Source organism: Bubalus bubalis, chromosome 1 (assembly GCF_019923935.1).
Source record: "Bubalus bubalis isolate 160015118507 breed Murrah chromosome 1, NDDB_SH_1, whole genome shotgun sequence".
In the NCBI taxonomy this organism is placed as follows: Eukaryota; Metazoa; Chordata; class Mammalia; order Artiodactyla; family Bovidae; genus Bubalus; species Bubalus bubalis.
The window spans coordinates 64,671,593-64,698,230 of NC_059157.1; the positions used below are offsets into that span (position 1 = coordinate 64,671,593).

The 26,638-nt window shown below is 44.6% G+C and overlaps 1 protein-coding gene across 5 annotated transcripts in view; it reads right to left on the reverse strand.

Annotated features, from left to right (window-relative positions):
* Nucleotides 1-23,036, reverse strand: part of CXADR (CXADR Ig-like cell adhesion molecule) — a 64,791-nt gene extending 41,755 nt beyond the window's left edge. The window contains exon 1 of one of the 5 annotated variants that reach the window (XM_044939928.2): nucleotides 22,734-23,036. In XM_044939928.2, the coding sequence (XP_044795863.2) occupies nucleotides 22,734-22,968 (235 nt within the window). In that variant the 5' untranslated portion in view covers nucleotides 22,969-23,036. The remainder of the gene's footprint in view (nucleotides 1-22,733) is intronic. The other 4 variants (XM_025282177.3, XM_025282170.3, XM_044939920.2 and 1 more) reach the window with 4 other exon arrangements.
* Between the last annotated feature and the right edge of the window lie 3,602 nt (nucleotides 23,037-26,638).

Genomic DNA, 26,638 nt, shown 5'->3' on the forward strand with positions numbered 1-26,638 from the left:
AATCTAGTTTAATCACACACATAAAAATAGATCTGTTCACTACTTATGCCTTATAGTAAGACTGCGGCTTGAACAGCCAACAATTTAACATAAAATGTAAATTCAGTCTGTAAATGAACTATTACACAAACCTTAATTTTTTTTCTTACTATTTACACTATAAAAGTTTGCACAGCACCAGTCTGTCACTGTATGTTTTCCTTGTGATAACCCAACATTTTGTTATGTGTAAAGTCAAATGTGTAATGAATGCAGATCTGAAGTTTCAAATGCACACAATGGTTTCTGTTTAGCAGCTCTACCACTTTGACCTCTGCATCATCCAACCCTGACTTTCAGGGCTGAAAGAAGGGGCCCCAAGTGCTAAGATGATGATACATGGGGCTTGCCTCTCTCCCGTCTACCCTCCTCTCCCCGTTCACACTGTAAAAATAAACACAGAGCAAAACTAAAAGTAAATCCAGGCCTAATTCTCCACAATGATTTCATCACTGGTTTTCCAATGATACATTCCAACAGAACAAGCCAAAATGAAGAATTGTATTATCAGCCATTATATGATCCTTCCTATTAGCCCTTACAAGAGGTTTAATTACACATGGATTATCAGCTATAATAAAATGTTAGTAAGGCTGAAGCCAATAGATTTGAGAATGAAAGAAAACTCAAGTTACATTCAAGACCATTTGTGTTCATGCACCATCCTAAGCTTTTATCACATTTAAGTGCACTCATCAAACAGCAAATTAAAACTGGACACATGGTTTCCCTGGTAGCTCAGGGGTAAAGAATCTGCCTGCCAGTGCAGGAGACACGTGCTTGATCCTTGGTCTGGGAAGATCCCACATGCTGCAGGGCAACTGAGCCTGTGTGCCATAACTACTGAGCCTGTGCTCTGGAGCCCTGGAGCCGCAACTGCTGAGCTCACATGCCCTAGAACCTGTGCTCCGCCACAGGAGAAACCGCCGCGAGAAGCCAGTGGACCGCAACTAGAGAGTAGCGCTCCCTGCTTGCTGCAACTAGAAAAATACCACAAAGCAACAGAGATCCAGCACAGCCAAAAATAATTTAAAAAAACAACAAACACTGGACACAGACTCTCTGCACAACTTCCCCTAAACGAGAGGCTGGCCTTGCTTTGGCCAATAGCCTGTGGCCTGAGTTCTGCTGAGCCCCCACTCTGGCCCACTATGACCCCTGCCACCTGCCACCATGTGCATGACAGGAGAGAGAGCTGAGGTGTGAGCACAGCAGCTACCAGTGCCCAACACACAGCCACCCTGGAACACAGGCCCAGCCCCACACCAGCCACCTGCAGCCCCAGGACTGAGCCCGGACAGGATCGTGAACTAACACACGATTGTTGTTTTAGAGCCTCTCAAGTTTGGGTTGGTTTGTTAAACAGCAAATATTAATGATATGCCATCCAAAATCTCTGATTCAGCCCAAATGAACTACTTACCATCCCCCAAAGTCCATACTACCCCAATCTCCATTTCATGTACACATTTCTAGTTTAGATGGTATGATTTGATACTTAGGTGTATAATTACAGCTAATTCTCCCGATTAACATTCAATTCTCTGAATGAATACTTTCTATCATTTCTAATAGCTCAGTTCCAGTCCTGCTTCATTCACTTAAGGCATTCTGCTATCTCTTCAGCCTACAATGATTTTTCTTTCTGCCTTTCTGGAATGCTCACAGTACTTTACTTTCTGCTATCTGTATTATCACTCATTTGGCACTCAGTGTATACTATTTTTTTATTTTCCCTTTTATAAACTTTACTGTGAAATTGACTCAGGCTCCATGGTTTTTGCCTCATCTTCCAGACGTCAGTGAGCTTACCTTCCCATACCACCTTGTATGTTTAAGAAAATTTTAAAAATGTATACCCTGATTCACCATTAGCTCCATCAGGGTTTGGGGAAATTGTGGCATTTATCTCTTGCTGGATTCTTTGCATATTAGTAGAAAATAACTGGTGACTGGATTGTAAGTTTGATCAATTTTAGGAATGTTGAAAAAGAGCATTAATTTGGCAGAAGGTCCTGCTATTGAAGATCTCCTATCTACAGCTCCTGTAAGTGTTGCCTGCATCTAATTGGCCTGGGAATGAATACCACAGAAATGACGTAAGATAGAGAAGTCCATTTCAAATGAATCAAGACAGCTCAAAAATATGAAGGCAAAATATCTAAGAATGAAATTTGCTATAGAAAAAATAATTAAAACCTCCTAGTTACTCTGTGCTTCAAGTTTTTATTTCATAAAAATCAAATGGAAAAGTTAAGAGGCATCACTGAGGCATCTAAAGTGAGCAAAACTTCCAATCCTCCTAATTCATGTTCTCAGCATGACACTACCATCATTAGAATGAAATGTAACTTTGTTCTCATGGTAGTATCATCCATTCTTCCCTGTTTGATACATAAAATTACTTCTCTTTCAAAGAGTATCTTAGAAAACAGTTACATGTGTATACAAGTGATCTGGATAGACAAATTGTTAGCAGTTATTTTTCACAACAGAGATTTTAAGAAGGGTGAGTTTTATAATGAGATTTCCTTAATATGTATACCGCTATAAGAAATTTTAAACAGACTCTTAAAGACCTGCAGTACTTCTTTCTCCAAAAATGTTTAAAACATTCAACTACTCTTCATTGTGTTACACTAGAAAGGAATTAAAATCTCAAGATGGTACAAAACAGTTATTGGGTTTCCTAGCAACTCTGAAGGGGCCTCTCGGCATGCAGGCATGTTTTTCAATATTGATGCATGCATCAGTCACAAACTGTAGACGACAAGGCAGACACTTGGTCTCATGTAGCGTCTCTGGATATTCTTAATACTGCCCAATTCTATGTATGCAGCACATGAGGGCTAATTTAACTCCTAAACTACTTTCAAGTTCAAACATGATCTCTAAACTAAATCACGTAACAAACCTTCTTAACAATTTTACTCAACCTTATATTCAGAATGTGATGAAATACAACCTTATATTCAGAATGTGATGAAATATGTAGCACATGATCAACCCTAAGTGTTTGCAGAGTCTTGTTAGTAAGAGCTCAGTACTGGATTATGTAAATAAACTAGCTGAGTCATGTCCCTTTTTGGCAGAGACTGAAATAACATCTCCGGGTTTTCTGCTTGCTTTTTCTAATCTCCAAATTCCGAATTCCTGCCATGCAGTGAGCAGGCTGAGCTCGGATTCCGTAACACGTTCAGGCATCTATTATCTCTCCCATAGGCTAAGCCTGAGGTCTTCCCTGCACCCACTCTACTTCATTCCAACCATCTCCATACTTCACCCAGAGTGTTCACTACACATTGCTTTTTAAACTGTATCACTGCCTGGTCTGAAAACCTCTGTGGGTCCACACTAGCTCAGATGCCTTTATTCTCCTCAGCACCCTTTATGACCAGGAACCTCCCCACCTTTAGCTGCTCAGTACCCCCACTCTCCGTGTGTACCTCAGCACTGAGCACCCACACACTTTACAACACTGCCTTCCCTGATCAAGCCCACCTTTTAGGGCAATTATGTTAGTTTGGTCTCAGGCCAGGCCCTTCCCCAGAAAGCATTCTTTGTGCCCAATTAAGGGGTTCCCTGGTGACTCAGTGATAAAGAATCTGCCTGCGATGCAGGTGACACGGGTTCGATCCCTGGGTTGGGAAGATCCCCTGGAAAAGGGAATGGCAACCTACAGTCTTCTTGCCTGGAGAATTCCATGCACAGAGAAGGACCTTGTGATCCTTGTGATCCCAAAGTCAAACATGACTGAGCAACTAAACAAGAGACTGAATCCAAAAACAGCAGTCCAACAACTGAAAAGCCAATGCAGAGTCATACATGCCCAAAGCTCCTAAGCATGCACGCACTGCCTCAGAAGGACACACAGTAAAGAAGCAGCCTCAGTAAAAGAGGGTGAGTGCTCGTGATGGAGGCCTTATCTGTTGACTGACTGACTGGATAAGGCCTCCATCACGAGCACTTACCCTGTTTTACTGAGGCTGCTTCTTTACTATACCCACTCGGGTGTTCCTGCCTGCAGAACCCCGGGGATGGCGAAGCCTGGTGGGCTGCCCACCAGGTGGGGACCAGAAGGCCCATAACCCCCCAGGCTCTTCTGTCCAGGCAAGAATACTAGAGTGGGTTGCCATGCCCTCCTCCAGGGGATCTTCCAGACTCAGGAATCAAACCCGCGTCTTTTATAACTCCTGAACTGGCAAGTGGGTTCTTTACCACTAGTGACATTTGGGAAGGGCTCTTTTGCAGAGAAGAAGCCAATACTGACTCCATGTTGGAACTGTTTCTTTAACTTGCTTTTGTTATTATAATCATACAGAATGGCCTGCCCCTGAGATTTCTGCCCCTCCGCCTGCCTGTTAAACTAGAGTGCCTTTGTTCAGAACCCTGTCCACCTGTGCATGGCAGGAAGGAAGAAATTAACACATCCCTGCCTGAGGCTTACTATTCTAGGAGATGTTTCCAAGATTAATAGTATTTTTACTTTGCTTCCTCACCTACCCCCATCTCTGATCTATAAAAGAACCTGGTATCCACACCCCGATAAAATGGTTATTTTGAGGCACTAGCCTGCCATCCTCTGTCAGCCAGCTCCCTGAATAAAGTCTCTTCTTTGCCTCAACTCCTCCTGTCTTGGATTCATTGGCCTGTTGTGCAGCGAGCAGAGCAAACTTGGACTTGGTACCACTTCCCACCCTACACCCTAGGTGAACAGTTCACATTTGACTTAGAAGCCAAAGCTTCTTGATTATCATTGATTTCCTTTAGCGGAGCAAAATTTCTAGTGCTCAGGTTAAAAATAAGGAAAAGAAAAGCTACGGCACAAGCATGTAGTTCCTTTGTGTAAGAGGAAGGAAACAGAGTCTACCCAAATGAAAGGTATTCCATTTCAAAGTAGTGAAGAAAAGTTAACAAGGTGCAGCTAAAAGCCGGTGAAAATAAGTTAAGGTCTTTTTCTATCAAAGATGGAATCACAACAGTGAAGGCATTCTGGTCAGGGGCCAATCATCAAAGGAAATCAGATACCAGAGGAAGCACCAAAGGGGGAAGACAGAATTAAGTGCATACACACTGTGGAGCATCTGTGTTTGCACACATTTCCCTTGTCTGCAAGGCCCACCTTCTCCCATTGAAAGCACCTGGCAGCCATTCAACACCTCTCACCAGTGGCCTCCTCCCCCCAGATCCCCGCAGGCAGTGTTAATTGCTTCCCGCTGGCAATTACACAACCTGCTCCTCTACTGCTTGCAGGTAGCAAGTTCCCACCCTTACCTGAGGGCTTCTTCGAAGGCTCAGGGGTATAAAGAATCCATCTGCCAATCCAGGAGACTCCAAGGCACAGATTCCACCCCTGGGTCGGGAAGATCGCTTGGAGGAGGAAGTGACTCCCCACTCCAGTATTCTTGCCTGGGAAATCCCATGGACAGAGGGGCCTGGCAGGCTCGGACACAACTGAGCATGCACGCACACCCTTAAGCACACACTTTCAGTTGCTTAACAGGGTCCCAGGGTTTCATCTCTGGAGGGCACGTTTCAAGCCTTATTCAACACACCCTGGACCTGCCTCAGAAGAAACTGCTTAGTTTAAGCACAGAGAGGGAGTTCTCAGCAGAGTGAAGGTGAAGGAGCTGTTTGCAAGAGGAATGCTGATGGGAGAAAAGATCATGAAACCTTCTGGGAAAGTCATGGGAAGGAGGGCCATGGGCAGACGTGTATCTAGCAGAGTAAAGGAACAGCGAAGCCACTGGGAATGCATGGAGCTCAGAGGGAGCTGAGCAAACCTGACTGTATGCTAACAGGAGCAAAGACTGATGCTTATTGCTTTAATATTCACATCACAAGAAATATTAGCTGATGTGATAAGAAATTAACATGGATTCAACTATATAGTTATGTTGCATGTAAGTCACTTGAGTCGTGTCTGACTCTTTGCGACCCCATGGACTGTAGCCTGCCAGGCTCCTCTGTCCACAGGATTCTCCAGGTAAGAATACTGGAGTGGGTTGCCATGTCCTCCTGCAGGAGATCTTCCCCATCCAGGGATCTCTTACATCTCCTGCATTGACGGGTGGGTTCTTTACCACTCATGCCACTTGGGAAGCCTGTAAATTTATGTTAACATGAAAGAAAGATGACATTAAAACTTTAATTTGTGAATATTCTAAAATCATAACCCTTGTGGCTCAGCCAGTAAAGAGTCCACCTGCAATGTGGGAGACCTGGGTTCCATCACTAGGTTGGGAAGATCCCTGGAGAAGGGAAAGGCTACCCACTCCAGTATTCTGGCCTAGAGAATTTCATGGACTGTATAGTCCATGGGGTCACAAAGAGTCGGACATGACTGAGTGACTTTCACTTCACTAAAATCACAACTAGGGATGAAGAAAAAGTTGCTTGTCTGTCTTGCCACTACCTCCAGAACAACATGAAGCAAAATGAGAAAAATGTTATACGCTTATGCATGTTTTCTCAAAATATCTGGAGTCACTCCAAAGATATAAACAAAAAAGAGAAACTAGGAATAAAAATAAGAGTAATTTAACTTCATTTTCCAAAGGTCTGGCATAATTCTTTGGTTGCTTGAAAAGGGGTATGATGATCTTAGTGTCAATTTTTATAAAGAATTTATTTGATATTGACTTTTGTGAGAAATATCAAAAATGTCATAAAGGTTACTATTTCAAATAGAGAAGGCATTCAGTTGTATTGCTTAGTTCAGAATATGGAGTTCAGGAACTTTACATAAAAACGCAGAAACACTCAAAAACGATTCATTAGGGCAATGTTAAAAAATAAACTGGGAAAATCAGGAAGTGGTATGTTTAAGAAGTTGATTGGGACAAGTATAATTTTGTTGTGTATGTCTGATTAACAAATACTACAAATCAGATGTCTGGGTTAGCAAGCAACTCACTGGGACGCTTTAAACTCTGTTTTAAATATTGCAAAAATGCAACTGCCAAGCTATTTAGACCCTTTCCTTGACCCTAAATCTAATCTGCCCATTTCCTTCTCACCAGGGAGCTGCTTTGGGATTAGCAATGTTAAAAGTCACCCAAATACTAACGGTTTCTTTTTAGGAAAGAAAAAGAAAAACTTACTCTACATTAAGGGTAGTTAACTACTCCAACTAGGCCTTTAAACATTGCTCAGGAAGAGATAAGAAACACTGGGAGGTAGAAATTACCCTCTGCGCTGCCTAGTGTGTGTGTGCTAGTCATTCAGTCATGTCCAACTCTGTGATCCCATGGACTTCAGTCAGTCCACCAGGCTCCTCTGTCCGTGGAGTTATAGTTAATTCCCATGTGTTACTCAGTACAGGGTGTTAATAGGTACTGTTGAGCTAAGAAAATAATACTGAGAGTCAGATAAGTTAATAACAATGAGAAACAACTTTAGGTATACTTATTTGCTTTTCTAGGCTGTTTTTTAAAAATCAACTCTCAGCTCCCCACCCACAATGAGTAATCAAAAAGCAAGTGCCCAGAAAATAAACTGAGATGGAAATAGGGAAACCATCACCTTAACCATAAATAGTAATGAGCAGTGACTGAGTACCTATTAAGTGCCAGGGTTAGTCGCTCAGTCGTTTCTCACTCTTAGCAACCCCATGCACTGTAGCCCACCAAACTCCTTTGTCCATGGAATTTTCCAGGCAAGAATACTGGAGTGGGTAGCCATTCCCTTCTCCAGGGGATCTTCCTGACCCAGGGATTGAACCCAGGTCTCCTGCACTGCAGGCAGATTCTTTACTGTCTGAGCCACCATGGATGATAGATTATGTGCCAGGCACTTTTCAAAATATTTTATACACATTAACTCCTTCAAGTCTCATAACAACTCTGAGGGCGTTACTACTATTATCTCAAGCAGTGACGAAACAGAGACGATAAGAGGTACCTAAGCTACTAAGTGAGCAAGATACAAATCGAGGTAGACTGGCTCCCAAGCCACACTCACCCTGCAAGTAGAAGTCTATGAGTCAATACCCTTGGACATTAAGAGATTTCCTTTTAAAAATCACTACAAAATAATACAGTGAGTACATTATTAGATGCCCTTTCAGTCACTGTGGTGGAAGAAGGTTTGGGATTTTCGCTATTCCCCTCCTATACTAGATTTCCAAGAAGACAGCATTTTCGGTAGCACAAAGTTCAGGAGTATGGGCTGACCCGTTTTTAAAACAAGAGATATACCAGACTAGGATCTGTTGTCAAGTCTGTCATAAAAAAAAGCTCTATCACTTTGGACATGTTGTTTCTCCAGGGCTCAAACATAAATTAAGGGTGTTAAACTAAAGTATCTCTTTCAGATCTAAATACGTCCTAAGTGTAGACCATCAATCAAGCAACCAACCAACAGGAAGCCTTCCCCCAACACCCATCCCCTCCCCTCCCTGCACAACTCCAGGCCAGCAGTGACAGTTGTCTGGGCTTACCTCACAGCAAGTGCAGACATTTCTGAAATATGAGCAGGCGAAATTGTGCAAGCAGTTCTGCCTACAAGTAGCACGGGCTCTGAAGTCCGAGCTGTGCTATAATTCAAACTGAGGTTACCAAATGCTTGCATGCGTGCGTACTGAGTCACTCAGCCATGTCCAACTCTTCGTGACCCCATGGACTGTAGGCCACCAGACTCCTCTGTCCATGGGATGTTCCAGGCAAGAATACTAGAGTAGGTTGCCATTTCCTACTCCAGGACATCTTCCTGACCCAGGGATCAAACCCAGGTCTCCTGCATCAACAGGCGGATTCTTTAGCACTGCGCCATCTGGGAAGCCCTACCAAATGCTTAGGGAGAGCAAGTTTCTAGTCTTTTATGTATTGATGTTTTCCACTATAAAGTGAGCATTAGCAAGAAGAATGCTTATTTCCACATAGAGATTAAATACAATAATGCATGTAAAGCTCTTAGGTATCATCCTTTTGATAAACAGTATCCAGTATGACAACTTGCTGTTGTCTTCCAAAACCCGTCATTCCTACTAGGAAATGAACTCATGTAGTGTTGGGAAGGTATATTTTATCCCTCACACTGAGCAGCACCTTAGATACAGAACTCAAAATCTGTTATGTAAATAAAGGACACTGACATATACACTAGATTTGCCAATCAGAACCTCACTGGCGACCTAGACCAAATCTGATTTTTTTTTTTTTTTAATTAAAGACTCCAGGTGGGGGAGGGATATTTCTAACTACAGAAGTTGAGTATGTGAGCAGAGACAGAAATGACTGCTATTTTGAGGAACGTGGCTCTTAAGAGTAGGAGAAAAATAGCACTGTGATATGTCATCAAGGAAAGGTTGTTTTGAAGTGAGAAATGTAGAGCATGTTTATAAAGTCAGAAGGAAAGGGGAATGGGAGGTTAAATACACAGAACACTCAGAGACTGAAGGAAACAATGAGACCTAGAAAAAAGGGATAAGACAATTTTAAATGAGATTAGAGGGAAGGACATTTCTTCTGCTGTAACAAAGGAGAGACATGGAGTAATTACCTAGAATATAAGAGGCAGAAAAAAATGTGGATAGAGAATTCCAGAAAAACAGCTACTTATGCTTCATTGACTATGTTAAAGCCTTTGACTGTGTGGATCACAATAAACTGTGGAAAATTCTGAAAGAGATGGGAATACCAGACCACCTGACCTGCCTCTTGAGAAACCTGTATGTAGGTCAAAAAGCAACAGTTAGAACTGGACATGGAACAACGGACTGGTTCCAAATTGGGAAAGGAGTACATCAAGGCTGTATATTGTCATCCTGCTTATTTAACTTACATGCATAGTACATTATGAGAAACACTGGGCTGGATGAAACACAAGCTGGAATCAAGATTGCTGGGAAAAACATCAATAACCTCAGACATGCAGATGACACCACCCTTATGGCAGAAAGTGAAAAAGAACTAAAGAGCCTCTTGATGAAAGTGAAAGAGGAGAGTCAAAAAGTTGGCTTAAAGCTCAACATTCAGAAAACTAAGATCATGGTATCTGGTCCCATCACTTCACAGCAAATAGATGGGGAAACAATGGAAACAGTTACAGACTATTTTCTTGGGCTCCAAAATCACTGCAGGTGGCAACTGCAGCCATGAAATTAAAAGATGCTTGCTCCTTGGAAGAAAAGCTATGACAAACCTAGACAGCATATTAAAAAACAGAGACATTACTTTGCCAATAAGGTCCATCGTTAAGGCTATGGTTTTTCCAGTAGTCATGTATGGATTTGAGAACTGGACCATAAAGAAAGCTAAGCACCAAAGAATTGATGCTTTTGAATTATGGTGTTGGAGAAGACTCTTGAAAGTTCCCTGAACTGCAAGGAGATTAAACCAGTCAATCCTAAAAGAAATCAGTCCCGAATATTCATTGGAAGGACTGATGCTGAAGCTCCAATACTTCGGCCATCTGATAGGAAGAAGTGACTCATTTGAAAAGATCCTGATGCTGGGAAAGATTGAAGGCAGGAGGAGAAGGGGACAAGAGAGGACGATGAGATGGTTGGATAGCATCATTGACTGGATGAGTTTGAGCGAGATCTGGGAACTGGGGATGGACAGGCAGGCCTGGCGTGCTACACTCCACGGGGTGGCAAAGAGCTGGACACAACTGAGTGACTAAACTAAGAGAGGCTTTCGGAGACTGGTTCAAACCTTTAATATGTGAAAAGGAATGGGAGAAGAGTGGAAAGACTGCAGAATGGTACCATGAGTCCAACGGAGGTGAGCTGATAGCTGATGAAGAGGAGCAAAGACATTTATCCTACTATTTTTTGGTATGATAAATACCATTTTATATCATAACATCATACCATTTTTTTCTAGTTTATATATATTCGAAATTTGCCATAATAAGAGCGTTGAAAAAAGAAAACGACAATGATGTGGCACTACACACTCACCAGAACAAAATGAAGAAAGGCCGTGATTTGGAGCCAGTCTCGTCTCTACAGAAGGGAGTGTCAACTGGTACAATTAATTTTGGAAAATGTGTGGTAGCATCACCTAAAGCTAAACAGATGTGTAACCAAGACCCCAGAAATGCCATTCATAGTTACCATGTGCCCTAAAACACGTGGCTGAGAACGTCATAGCCAGATTTTTCACGAGAGCAGAAAACTAGAGGAAAAACATGTCCATCAACAGTGGAATGGGTAAATCAGCTGTGGTACAGTCACATGACAGAATACCATATGACAGAGCGAATGAATAAACTAGAGCTACCTAACAGAAACAACTGCACAAACGTGACAGGAAGCCAGGTTTAGGCAGAAAAACACATACTGTATAATTCTGTGTATTCAGTGTCAACGCCGATCTACGCCATTAGAAATGAGAAGGCAGTGCTGGAAATGACTGCAGGGGGCATGAGGGGACTTTTGATGGTGGGTTTTGTTCTATCTCTTGACTTGGGTTATAACTGTATAGATGTGTCTGCCTTGTGATAATGTTCTCTCACTGGTAAATAATGCTCTAAACTGAATGCTTTTCGGGCTTCCCTGGTGGCTCAGACAGTAAACAATCCGCCAGCAATGTGGGAGACCTGAGTTCAATCCTTGGGTTGGGAAGATCCCCTGGAGGAGGGCATGGCAACCCACTCCAATATTCTTGCCTGCAGAAGCCCCATGGACAGATGAGACTGGCAAGCTACAGTGCACGGGGTCTCAAAGAGTTGGACACAACTGAGTGACTAAGCACAGCACAGCACGCTTTTCTACAAGTGAAAGAAAAGAAAGAAAGTGAAGTCTCTCAGTCGTGTCTGACTCTTTGCGATCCCATGGACTGTAGCCTACCCGGATTCTCCGTCGATGGGATTTTCCAGGCAAGAATACTGGAGTGGTTGCCACTGCTTTCTCCAGGGGATCTTCCCAACCCAGGGATCGAAACCGGGTCTCCCGCATTGTAGGCAGACACTTTACTGTCTGAGCCAGCAGGGCAGTCAAAGGTTTATTTAAAAATGAATTTTAAAAGGTGAAGGAATTAAAGCAGAAAATTTGTCTTTATTTTGTCTTTGTTAAAAAAACATGATGTTCTGGGAATTCCCTGGTGGTCTAGTGGTTAGGACTTGGCGAGCCTGCTGCCACTCCTGGTCAGGGAACTAAGACCCAATAAGCCTCTCTGTGGGCTCCACCCGTTAAATTTCTGATGCTTTATAAAAATGTACTTAAAAAAAAAAACTGTAACCAAATGGACAGTAAGAACAGTGGGCGGAAGGGCTGGCATACAAGGTGAAGGGGGAAATGGGTTGGAGAAGTCAGTGGGTTCTCAAGAGAATAATCAGAAAACCATATGGTTTTTACATCACATAGCACATCTGCCCTAATCTGTACCTGTTTTTCTTTATTCATTTACTTATCTACTCATTTATGGTTTTATTTATTTTATTCAGGATTAAATGCCAGTCACCCTCCTCCAGACTGAAGCTTGCCCACAGTATTGGAACGACATCTTCCTCCTGTTTCCAAAAGAACCTACTGCCATACCTAACCCACATGTACATATTATTTATTCCCCCAAACTTCTTCCACGGCGATTGTGGTCCTGTATGACAAACTGAATATGTAACTTATAAATCAGGAGCACTTAAAGCACAAATTACAATGTAAAGCCAAACGGGAGAGTCAGGAATGTGAGCAGATTGTATCTGTGGAGCTGGACTGCGACCCACTCCTTCCTCCTCTCCTCAAGGGCACACAGACAGATTCATCTAAGGAAAGAACTCAAATTTCATTTCTTGATTAAAATTAAGTCTCAGCCTTTTTCAGTCTACGTAGTATACTACTTTCCTCATGTTCTCTAATAGAGAGATGCTAATTTCAGAATTCTCTGGCAAAACAAATGCAAATTGAGTATTTTGCATTATGGGTAAAGCAGATCCGTTGCCATGGTGAATATTTTCATCACCTTCAGAGAATAGTATGTATTGCTCCATTTTAAGAAATCTGCCTTTGCCTCCTTGCTCAAAAAAACCTCAGGCTCTCTTTTCTTCCTTTAATTAACATGAAAGAGGAAAAAGTGAGTACTTGGCGAAAACAACAACAAAAACTCGGGTGAAGTGTCTTAGAGATCACAGAAAGTAAAAAAGCAAAGAGATTATAGCAAAACAAGCAAATAAACTGATCTTACGAAAAACCGTTAAGTTAATAAGGAAAAGGTTACCAAAAAAAAAAAAATTTCTGTTGTAAGTATATTTAACTTGACTGCTTCAATCTTGGCATGATTTCCTTTCTAATATCCCCAAATGAATTCAAATTTCCCTAGCAACCATCACCAGGGACCACTCTATTCATACTTCTGATATTTCCATAAATGCATTTATTTTCCTCAAAGGCAAACTAAAAATATTATTTTTCCCCTATATTTGGTTTTTTGCCTTATACCTAAAATACAAATGCATATAACTATCAAATAAAGACAGTTTATATAATTCTCTGATGATTTTACGAAACTAAATATGAAGTGAGACTTTTATTTAACTTGTTGCCGATAGGAATATTATGTGATACAAATATTTTAGATAAAATCTCATGACAGCAATTCTAAAGGCACTTCCCACTGAAGAAGCTGTTCTGATGGCACACCACACCCATGCTATTTTAATCAGTAGCATGTTCCGAAACTAAATATAGTGGAGGGTGACTGGAATTAAAGCTCCAGGTTCTAGACCTGTGCTAACCAGCGTGGTAGCCACACCCGACCACTGAGCATATGAAATGTGGCTAGTGCACACTGAGATGTGCTGCAGGTAAAACACAGACCAGATTTTGAAGACTTAGTATGAAAAAAAAATGTTACTGATGTTCAGTTGGACCACATATAAAATTAGTATTTTGTATATACTGGATTAAACAAAATTAATATTTAAATTAATTTCAACCTTTTCCTTTTCACTTTAAAATGTGACTACCAGAACATTTTAAATGACATATGTGGCTTGCATTATGTTTCTACTAGGATGGCACTGTCTGGACCGATGCCATAATTTATTGGACTTAGGCCTTGGCTTTATGACTTGATTCCTATTTAAAAAAACAAACAAAAAACAGTGTCCCTCCTACTCATAGGCTGTCAGGAGACTGGACTCAAATGAGATGCGTGTGAAATTGTCTTTAAAAACACAGTAAGATACTCTTCTAGCCCCGAGTCACCAGTTCCTTCTCTAAGTCTCAGATTTCACGTTGTACAACCAAGTAGGTCAAAGAGGCTTCTCAATTCTTACTGTAGAACTATCCAGCGCACAAAACACTTGAAAGTTTTTGTCTGGTTCATTAAAGAAAACCCCCCTGGGAATCGCCTGGTATTCACGAGTTCAAAGCACTCCACTGGGGAGTCTGAGAGACTGAGGAGGGTCAACTCGAGTCACTCTAACAATTCAACAAAGATGTGGTGCAGCACATTTGATTTCACTGCATCTGCATATTCCTTGAGATTCCTTGAGAGCATTTTTATCGGTGTTTCTTCCTTCGGAGAACCTATAAAACTCACATAGAACATACAGTGACACTATGGGGAAGTGAAAAGGGAACCGTGATGAGTTCTGTTGCTTCTTCTAGAAATCTAAACACAGTTTTATTGATATTTTTTAGAAATAAATGAAACAAAGTTATTCCCACTCCAATCTGTAAAGTACCCTTGAAAGAATGGAAGTGATTTAATAGTCTCTAAAGAAAAGTGCATTGTCTCAGTATGTAAACATGGGTTAATGTGACTATTAATCCTTTTTCTCACCAACTATCAAAGGACAAACTGAACTATGTCCCCGATCTCACACCCACCCTAAAAATAGGCTGTTACTGTCCCTTATCCTGCCTTCTCTTGTTCAACAGAGCCGGCAATCATCTTTTCTTCTACCAGAATCCTGCCAATTAAAATGAACCGCAAATACTGCTGAGTCAAGCAAAGGCCTTTAAGGCTTAAACTTCAACTGGCTAACTCATTATTAGCAACCAGAAAGGGTGAGTCCATGAGGGGAGGGAAAGCCTACAACCAGTGGAAAAGGACTAAAGAGATAAAATGTCCCTTTAAGTCACCATCTTGCCACTCAATGCAGAAACATTTTCAACTTCCTGCCTATTTTCTTTCGTGTGGAGACAGTAATGGAGTCAACAAACTGAACAAATTACAAAGAACACCGATAACAGGCTCCCAAGAGATCACCAAACCAGGAACTACCAGCATCCTGCATAGATCACTGTGCCAGGGTGAGTGCCCCACCCCCTCACTCTCTGCCATTTGTAATTTCGGCCCCACTGAAGAAATTAGGTAGAAGATAAAGGAGCCAGAGCTAGAGAAGGTGACTGCTCTTTACTTCCACTTAGCATCACACTCTTAACAATCTAATTTCAAAACCAATCTAACAATTATTCTACAACATTATTTTCTTTAGAAATGCAAGGTACTTCAGTGGTGGTCCAGTGGGTAGGACTCCGTGCTCCTAATGCAGGGGGCCTGGGTTTGATCCCTGGCTGGGGAACCAGATCAATGTGCATGCCACAGTGAAGAGCTCTGGAGACACAAATAGGATCCAGCAAAGCCAAAATAAATAAATAAGTGAATATTTTAATAAATCATTTAAAAAGCAAGGTGGATGAAAGACAGTAAGATAAAGCCATAAGCTCATTCTAGTTAACTTTTAATTATTTTTCAGTCTACTTAAATAATTAACTACTTTGTGCTGTGTGCTTAGTCGCTCAGTCGTGTCCAACTCTTTGTGACCCCATGGACTTTAGCCCACCCAGCTCCTCTGTCCATGGGGATTCTCCAGGCAAGAATACTGGAATGGGTTGCCCTGCCCTCCTCCAGGGGATCCTCCCAACCCAGGGACTGAACCCCGGCCTCTGGCATTGCAGGCAGATTCTTTACTGTCTGAGCCACCAGGGAAGCCTGTTAATTACTTTAATAATTATCAAATTAAAGTTCACATCCATTACTTGCTGGCCACCAAATGAAGCAGGGTAAAGGAATACTTAGGGAGTTCAGGAAGGTCTGTACACACTACTATATTCAAAACGGATAGCCAATAAGGACCCATTGTACAGCAGATGGAACTCTACTCAAAGCTCCGTGCCAGCCTGGATGGGAGGGGGTCTGGGGGAGAATGGATACACGTACATGTACGGCTGAGCCCCTTCCCTGTTCACCTGAAACTACCACAACGTTGTTAATTGGCTACACCCCAATACAATATAAAAAGTTTGAAAAAAGCAAAAGCTCCCAGTCTCAACTCTTGCCTTTACCTAATTACTTACACTTGAGTATGATAGAGGAAAGGAGGGACTGAAGGGAGGAGGAGAACAGGCTGCAAGCAGAGGATTACGATGAGACTGGAAGAGTAATACAAATTCAGCCCAACACTGCCCACACGGCAGAAATGACACACAAAGCAAGCCTGTGCAGGACACGGGGCCCACTGCTCACCTCTTCAAATGACACATCCACTCTGGATCTTCAAATGCTCTTGCCCCTGCTCCAGGTCTCTTCTGAAGCCAACAAGCACAAATTCCTGCCTGGTCCATCTTTCCCCATTTATTCACTCAATGAGAAACCACTTAGAAAGCTATTTCAACCATCTTAGGAGATGGCAGTACTCTGAACTACGAGTGGTGGCTGGAAGGATTCAAGTGACCTAGAAACATGGGTGTAAGTTGGGGAGAGAATAGGAAAAGTCAAGTAAGGTGCCTAGACTTCTGCCTGGGGAGTCTGATGGCTGAAAATGCCATTTAATGTGCGAGAGAACAGTGGTGTGGAGACAGGTTCGACTGATTGGTGGTGCCCGTGCGAAGTGTAAGCAGCGCTGTTGAGTGAGTGGTTTGACGTTATGGGCAAAGCTTCGGGTGAGTGAGAGCAGAGACCACCTGGAGGCTGTAGGGACAGAAATGGTCACTGAAGCCAGAAACGGATATTTAGGCAGAGGGAGGAGAGTGGATCTGCTAAGGACGATGAGGGACGACTCAAGGGGAAAAGAGCTTAGTCAACAGAGCCATCCTCGCTTTAAGAGGGTGACAGTGCGACACGCCCGCTGCGCGATGCAGCCACGGAGGCAACTGCAGTTTCACAGGGGGAGGGGGGTGAAAATGAGCTTCTACAGGAATGAGCATGGAGGAAGTCACTGCAGTCAGCAAATGCAGCAAACTCCTTCAAGAGATCTGGCGGAGAAAAGAGAGACAGGGGAGTGCTTAAGGAGGGATATAACGGATATAAGGGTTGAGGGCATGTCAGGAAGGATATTCAAGCTTCCTTAAAGTTGATGGGAATCCTTACATAAGAGACAAATGAGATGGGAAGCCAAAGGGTTCAGAGTCCTAAAGTGAGTGTAAAGAGGAATACACTGTTTCAAGGAAGAATCATGTGAACAAGGTTCCAAGTGGGGGTGGTTGGAAATGAGAGTTCTAAATAAACAAAAAACACCTACTGTATAGAACAAGGAACTATATTCAGTACCTTGTAATAACCTAGAATGGAAAAGAATATGAAAAAGTGTATGTGTATGTGTGTGTGTATAAACACACGCTTTATTAAACATACACTTACAAGTTAGAGCCCTTATCTGCTGGTTTCTACATTCTCCCATGGAGTCTGCTACGTCCCCTGAAATTAAGGCCACATGTGCAACAGGCACTGTTTGTTTGTTGTTGTTTTTACTTTTTTGTGTTTGTCTTTTGGTGGCATGTGGGATCTGAAAAGGGCTTCCCAGGTGGTTCAGTGGTAAAAGAATCTGCCTGCCAATGCAGGAGACGCCAGTTTGATCCCTGGGTTGGGAAGATCCCTTGGAGGAAGAAATGGCAACCCACTCCAGTATTCTTGCCTGGAGAATCCCCATGGACAGAAGAGCTACAGTCCATGAGGTCACAAAGCGTCGGACATGACTGAGCATGCACACACACATACGGGATGTCAGCTCCCCAACCAGGGACCAAACCCTTGCTACTCGGCAATAGAAGCATGGAGTCTTCACCACTGGACCGCCAGCAAAGTCCCAGCAACATGCACTATCAAACCAACGGCAAGTGAAAAGCACATCTCTAAGTACATTCTCTACTTACCTGATGTCCACTCCTCAACGTACTAAAATCTAGCCTTACTCTCAGTACAGGAACTGTCCTCTCTCTAGAATCAGTAACTTCCCAAACGTTCTCAACAATTTCCTAATGTAAGACCCACTGGTCTCATTTCTTCATCACTTTCTGGGACCCCCTCATCCTCTAGTTCTCCGACATTCCCATCATTCCTTCCCGTCCCCAGCTCCTCACTTCCCGCCATCTAGCAAGACCCTGATGTTCCCCAGCTTCACGTTTCACCTTCTCTTCTCCTACCTGCTTTTCCTGGTTAACCTGACATAGATGCCAAACTATCAGCAGTGAGTCTCAATTCTGTACCACCCATCTCCGCCTCTCTCCTGAGATCCAGTCCTTTGTTGGAATCTTCCCACTGGATTTCTTTCATCTCCATTCCCCTCAGGCATCCAGGGCAAATACGACTGGTCCAAAGCTCAGTCATCCAAGATTTGCCTCTTTTTTCTTGATTCCCTGTAGATTAGTGACATCACCACTCACTCAAGCCAGAAGCCTTACTCCTTGCCTCCAGCTTTTTCTTGCTCACTCATTCAACCAGATACTGGGCTCCACTGCATCTCCCTCAGCACAACTTTTCAGATGAAAGAGGGGGCCCAGCGCCACTCCTGCTGTATTTCCAGGGGCTGCACATGTCCAGGTCATCCCAAATGGATTCCTGCCTTGGGGCTGTGGTTCTCCCTGCCTCCAGATCTACTGTGGAGCTCTACACTCTTCAAGAGAATCACTCTCAGTATACAGGCTCTCTTCTTTAACACCTCCACCAGCTTCTTAGTGCCACTCCTGGGCGGCAGGGGCAAGACAACACTTTATGTGACAGACAGCGATTCTCCCCTAAGCTCTCTACACAGTCTCCAGGCCTTTGCCCAAAGTGCAGTCATCAATGACATCACGTGGAACCTGTTAACATGCAAAACCTCAAGCTCCACCCCACACGTCCCTCTGACTCAGGTGAACATCAAAAGAAGGGCTAGTTAGATGCCTTATTTGCCCTGAACATCTCAGCTCCCAAGGCAAGTTGAGTTTCCTTCCAGATCTCTATCTGCTGGGAATGCTCCATCAAATCTTGCGCATCTTGCAAAATCCTGTACAATTGTTGGGATATCCAGCACAACCACAGTATGCAGCAGGCCATAAATATTTGAATGACTGGACCATTTAATCAGTTAACTAACGCTAAGTTCAGATGAGGACCTGCAGAGTCTCAGGTACTCAAGCGCATGCAAAGTGGAAGGCTGAATGTTGAAGGCAGTTGGAAACAGTGGCCCAGAAATCAAAGGAGAGGTGAGCCAGCAACATTTTAAAGTCCCTAGTGACTATTTTGAGAATGCAGTGATGGATAGATGAAGTCATCCAGGTTTCAGATGGAGACTGAGAAGACGGCTACGGGTCAAATCATGGGGGAGGCTGACATTTAAGGGATGCAGTGAAGAAGGCAGAGAAGGGCAGGAGAACACAGTGGGAAGGAGCCCAAACAGGTGTCATGGAGCTCCAAAGAAATGGATGGATTTGGCACATGATGATTGATACCTTTGACTACTGAAGTAGGGGGGTGAGACCAGGAGAAAATGAGGGATGTAACTGATGACAGCTGAATCATATCCTTAAGCCTAGTGGCAAAGAGGCTGAAAACATCTGGTCTTTCAACATTTGCTGAACACTTGCTATGTGCTACACCACAAGCCAACACTGGGACTGTAACAGTGAACAGCAACACAGATAAGGCCCACGACCCAGTGCAGTGAGATATATTGGGTAATTTTACGGAAACCCCACAACAGTTAGGGTAAGGAGCCAATGCTGGGTGGCTTGCCTTGGAGGAAAAGCAACTTTTGCCCAGGTATAATGGGGACTTTTAGTGGTGGTGTAAATACAGGAATGTACTTAAGAGACAGGCATATGGAGGGGATAAAGTTCACATCTAATAATCTTCATTTTTTTTTTTTTTTAAGTAAAGGAAAATACTCCTGGTAAAGCAAAGCAATAAGTATTCTTGACACATAAACCAACTGAGGCTCACAGAGAACAGGGTCCTGCTGTCACTGAATGGCTAACAAGTAGTCTGGAGACCAGACTCATTGGCCAGTGCTTTACTCTCACTCAGACTGATACTGTGAAAAGCAGCAGCACCTCAAATTTTTAACACTGCCATCCCTAGGAGACAACAATGCCGCTGGGGCATGCGCCATAAGCTTGCAACACCAGTCCAAGCCCTGGATCCTCGTGTTCTTAGAGTGTCCGAAAATATTCGGCTAAGATGAAATTATTAATAAAAGGCCTCAATACCTGGCATGTGGTCAAACCAACAGCAAGTTCTTAATAAATGACAGGTAACCAGTGACATTAATTTAGGGTGTTGATCAGAGGAAATCAAAGAGGAAAGTAATAGCACAGTGATAAAAGCAGGGATTCAGGAGGAAATTTACGATCTTGGCAAGTAAAGTTATACAACCACATTGTGCCTCAGTTTCTCCATTTGTGCAGCTGGGATCATTACAATACATATCCTCCAGGGCTGCAAGGTACATTAAATAAGTGTATGTAAAGCCCTTACAACAGTGCCTGGCATTTAAGAACTGCAAAAGCAAGCCTTACTTTTACTATTACTGCTACTACTCTTCCTACCGCAACTACTAGTGGAACGACTTGCTACTCGGAAGGCAATGAAAAGTGTTCCACCAGCAACCAGAGCACGCCACAAAACTTGGCACTCCACAGAGACAACGCTAGAGGAAGATCTACTAGTGGCTCATTTTTAATGACAGCCTCCACCTTATGTTGCCAACTGTAAAACAGATTCCAATTGTGTTACCTCTCAAACTGAGTTCATGGCAATAAATTTCTTGTGTCGAGAAGTATCTGAAGAAATACTCAAAGCCATATATTAATTACAGTTTTTGAGTTGTTGCTTAAACAGGAAAACTGAAGTACAACTAGTTTAGTTGAAGACAATAGTCCTTTAAAGAGATGTACACTGTACCATAGCGTGCAGTTTACAAGCAGCAGGACTCTATACCTATCAAAATATCCTGGGTTTAGATTGTGCCTACCAAAGTGAGGCATCCAGAAAAAATGAAATTATCCTCATACGGGGGTTGGGGGAAGGGGAGGGAGAATCCTCTATAAAGTTTATATTCCTCCACTCCTCTGCTTTAGATGTAGCCTAAAACATTTTTCTCCTTTTTTTCCACAGAGATCACAATGTTCTCAACTTCTTCGGTTTAGTTGTAGACCAAAACAAGGTGAAAACCTATCACCTAAAATGGTTACTGATCTTTCATCTTTTTCCGGAAGCTTTTACATTTCAGCCATGTCGAAATGACAAACATTAAAAAGGTGGAGGTAATGCTATATAGACTCAGATCGAAAATTAGACTTGTTAATAGAATGTTGATCCCATGAGTAATGCTCACAGCTGTGGCATCCAACAATGGAATTAACGTTTTAACAGGAAGCAGAGAGCCATCCCAACACAACGGGCCACTCCATCCAGCTTCAGAGCGCTTTAAAATTATCCTTCCGGGGCTACACAAAGTGTGCGTCCTAGGGTCCCACCGATGGATGTTTTGTTGTGGGTGGTTTACTGAAATCTTTTGGTTCTACAATGCGACAAGCGCTTACTTTGACATAACAAGATCAGTAGGCTAAAGCACGGACATGGAAACAAATCCGTTTTTTAAAACTATCAAATGACCACGTCTTTTGTCCACATTATTTTAAAAGCCCTTTCCCCCTCCCTTGACAAAGGCTCAGTCGAGCATGTACTTGGCGGATCCTTTCGGAATTACCCCGTATAAGTCATCCTATCTTATCATCAACATTAATCAAAACATTATACTCAAGGTTACTAATTTCTCCTTTGCACTCGGCCCGGCGACTGCCGAAATCAATACTGCATTTTTTTTCTGGAACCTACTTCCGATTTTCCACGGTTTACTTCTCCGAGTTACCGTCTAGTTGTACAGCTCGAGCTCTCCTTTTCTCAGAGACCGAGAATGCTCAGCCTACAGATCGCTCTGCGCCTCTTTCCTGGAGGTAGCCTGGAGGATCAGAGGCGCTGAGAAGCTCAGTGTAACATTTAATCATGGCGTTTGTGATTCGGTCTCCTGGCTTGGGCAGCTCGACACCTGAAAATCCGCTGATGCCCAAGGCTTTTGAAATCGGGTAACCCTGGACGGACACGGCACAGCAGCCAACATGGGAAACGGCGAGAGCAAATAAAGCAAAGCCTGTACCGGCAGCAAAGAATAGTCAGGGAGAAGCGCCAGGCGCACCCAGTACGCCGCGCCCACCCGCCTGCGCCCGGGGCGCCTCTCCACCGCCGCCGCCCCCTCTTCCCGGGGCTCGGTACCCCCCCAATACATTGCCCTCCCCTCCCCCACCGGGCACCCCACGTCCCCGCCTGGCTCCCCTCCCAGCGACCCCACCTACGCGGCTCGCGCGTCGGGTCCTGCAAAACCACCCCGGCGCAATTCGGCGCGCACCGCCACCGCCGGCCGCAGCGCCCCCAAATCTCCCCCTCCCCCACGCCTCATTGTTCCCGGGTGGCCGCGGGCAGCGAGCGCCCGAGGGCTGGCCAGGCGAGGAGGACCCGAGAGACAGAACCGCCCCCGCGACTCACCCGCCACTCCGCACAGGAGCACGAAGCGCAGCAGAAGCGCCATGGTGGCGGCCCGGCCGTGGGAGACGACGGCAGGTAGGCGGCTCTCACCCCGGGGCCTCAGTCTCCCGTCTCCTCGCGAGCTCCCGACTGGCTGGCGGCGGCCGCACCTCGCAGCGCGGTCCCACCCCGCCCTCGCTCGGCAGGTGAAATACGTCACTTCCGGTAGTAGCGAAGCCCAGACAGCCCGCGCCATCCCCGTCGGGTGCGTGGGGTTGCTATGGCAACGCGGAGCCCCGGGAACCCTCCCGGGAAAGCACTCCTGCCCTCGGGAGCTCGGGAGTTGAGGTGCTCCAGCAGCCACTCGCCCCAAGCCGGAGCCTGGATCCACGCCTCCATGCCTTCAGTTAAAGCGGGTTGGTGCACGTGGGTCGGACCATCTCTTCTCACCAGAAGATTGAAACTGCTGTCGCACCCTTGCTTAAAGGCAAGGCACGAGACAACCCTCGCCCACCTGACCCCAGACGCAAAAGGGCTGCTAAAGCAGTTAGCCCAGCCTGCACTTAACCCACCCTCGGGGGAGAAGGGGCAGGAGCCTCCAGCCACGCCTCCTACCTCTGGAGATTTGCTGCTGAGGCGGGCTCTCCCACCTAAGGCTCCCGCAGTGGGCTTCTGTGCTTAGTTGACAGGGAGGCCTGGCGTCCTGAGGTTCATGGGGTTGCAAAGAGACTGACACGACTGAGTGACTGAACGGAACTGAACTGTCCGACTCTTTGCGACCCTGTGGACTGTAGCCCGCCAGGCTCCTCTGTCCATGGGATTCTCCAGGCAAGAATTCTGGACTGGGTTACCATGCCCTCCCCCAGGGGATCTTCCCAACCCAGGGATCGAACCCGCCTCTCTTATGTTTCCTGCGTTGGTAGGCGGGTTCTTTAAAACTAGTGAAGTGAAGTCGCTCAGTTGTGTCCAACTCTTTGGGACCCTATGGGCTGTAGTCCACCAGGCTCCTCCATCCATGGAATTTTCCAGGCAAGAATACTGGAGTGGGTTGCCATTTCCTTCTCCAGGGGATCTTCCCGATACAGGGCTCGAACCCCTGTCTCCCGCACCGCAGGCAGACTCTTTACAGTCTGAGCCACCAGGGAAGCTTTCCCACTAGCGCCACCTCGGAGGAGGAAGCCAACTGGGCAGCCCCTGGGCATTTGCTCCCATAAGGTAGGGTCCTTTGGGCTGTTGTACTAGAAGGCTAGAGGCTTTTCCGAGTCTTCAATAATGACTGAGCTAATTTGGGAAATACCCAGATTGGGTTTCCTCCCTTGTATTTAAAGGTTATTCCAGCCCTGAGATTGGCCAAGGATCAGTGAGTTTGAAAAGTGGAGATAAGCAGGGACGGCTAAAGGCTTGGGGGTGGGGAAGAGGGCGGTGACTGGGAGACCTGGGAATGAGGTCTGAATCACCAGACTCTCCCTGTCAGCCCTGTGATGTTGCTTCTGCCTCCGGGGCTGGCCATACTTGTTCTTCTGTTATTTTGCTACTTCTCCTTGGTTGGTCTTTGCAACTAATGTTTATTTATAACTAAAAGTGAAAATGTTAGTCACTCAGCCCTGTCTGACTGTGTGATCCCATGGACTGTAGCCAACCATGGCTTTTCGGCCCGTGGAATTCTCCAGGAAAGTATATTGGAGTGGCTTGCCATTCTCTTCTCCAGGGGATCTTCCCAACCCAGGGATCGAACTTAGGTCTTCTGCACTGCAGGCAGAGTTTTACTGTCTCTGACAATAAACTACTGAGAGACTTTGGTGTTCCCAGGAGTTCCTTATCAGAAGTGAATTAGAGGAGAAAAACAGTGGGTGAGTTCTTGGGCTCTGGAATGGGGCATAACTGGGCAAGTAACTTAGAAGTAGCACCTACCTCATGGGGTCTTCTGAGAAGGCAATGGCACCCCACTCCAGTACTCTTGCCTGGAAAATCCCATGGACGGAGGAGCCTGGTAGGCTGCAGTCCATGGGGTCGCTAAGAGTCAGACACGACTGAGCGACTTGACTTTCACTTTTCACTTTCATGCATTGGAGAAGGAAATGGCAACCCACTCCAGTGTTCTTGCCTGGAGAATCCCAGGGACGGGGGAACTTGGTGGGCTGCCATCTATGGGGTCACACAAAGTCGGACACAACTGAAGCGACTTAGCAGCAGCAGCAGCAGCATGGGGTCTTTCCTGGTGGCTGGTTTGGTAAAGAATCTGCCTGCAATGTGGGAGACCCAGGTTCAGTCCCTGGATCTAGAAGATTCCCCTGGAGAAGGGAATAGCAACCCACTCCAGTGTTCTTGCCTGGAGAATTCCATGGACAGAGGAGCATGGTAAGATACAGTCCATGGGGTCATAAAGAGTCAGACGCCACAGAGTGACTAATACTTTCACAGGTAGCTATGAAAATTAAATGAGATAATTCACGAAAGAATGCTTGGCATGTTGCCTGACACATAGTAAGTGCTCGTCAAAGTGGAAGCTAATAAGAAGTGACGGGAAAGTCTTATTATTTATCAAACCAGCAAAGAAAGTGAAACAGTTATCAGGAAGGCCAAACTTGCCCCCCTGCAATTTAGGTGGGTGGTTTGCAACCCTGGCTGCACATTAAAATTATTGGAGAACTTTTATAAAATACAAATACCTGAACACCAAGTCTGGCAATCCTGGCTTAACTTGTCTCCAGTGGAATCTTGGCGGATCTAAGAAGAGTCCAGAGTAACGGCTAAGGCCTTCCTGTTAGTTGAGGAAACAAGAATTCTACTGGATATAACTGAAGGTGATGGTGATGGGTTAGTCTCTAAGTCGTTTCCCATTCTTGCAACCTCATGGACTAGCCTGCCAGGCCCCTCTGTCAGGCAAGAAGACTGGAGTGGGTTGCCGTTTCCTTCTCCAGGGGATCATCCTGACCCAGGGATTGAACCCTTGTCTCCTACATCTCAGGATTCTTTACCACTGAGCCACCAGGGAAGCCCATAATTGAAGGTACTGTATAAAATATTTGGAAGTTGAATTTTTATGCACCAAATTATACTTTAGCATGCACGCTTGTGACACAGAAGGTAAAGAATCTGCCTGCAATATGGGAGGCCCCGGTTCCATCCCTGGGTTGGCTAGATCTGCTGGTGAAGGAAACAGCAACCCACACCAGCAATTGGCACTTCACTTCATATTATACTTTATGAAATGAGAAAAAATTGTGACCTGTTAATCCCTCAGTCATGTCTGACTCTTTGCAACCCCATGGACTATAGACCGCCAGTCTCCTCTGTCCATGGGATTCTCCAGGCAAGAATTCTGAAGTGGGTTGCCATGCACTCCCCCAGGGGATCTTCCTGACCCAGGGTTCGAACCCACCTCTCTTATGTCTCCTGCATTGGCAGACAGGTTCTTTACTACTGTTACCACCTGGATGGAGGAAGCCAGCTGGGCAGCCCCAGGGATGGAAGCTGGGTCTCCCACATTGCAGGCAGATTCTTTACCATTTGAGCCACCAGGGACGTATTAAAGTTTCAGACTGTTTATGAGGACTCTTCTAGTGAATCACTTCCAAACAGCACACATTTGTTATAAAGTTGCTGCTAATACCTTGAGTGTCTCCTTCCATAGAAATCAAACGCACCCTCCAGGGTCATCTCAGTCACTTATAAAGGAAATCTTTAGAAATTACCCCAAATTATTTTTACCTTAATCTCTTTTATTCTGGTACTTTGTCGTACAATTCTTGCTTTTTGCCTCCTTCTGCGGTAGGCATTTTCATTCCTATCAATCACTTCTCTTTCCCGAATATTTCTAGAAGGCCAAAAGGCACATTGCTCATCTTTTTTACTCTGGGGAGCATAGCCCACAGTAGGTTCCCTAGGATTTGTTCAATTGATTCATATGTTAATTAGTATATTGA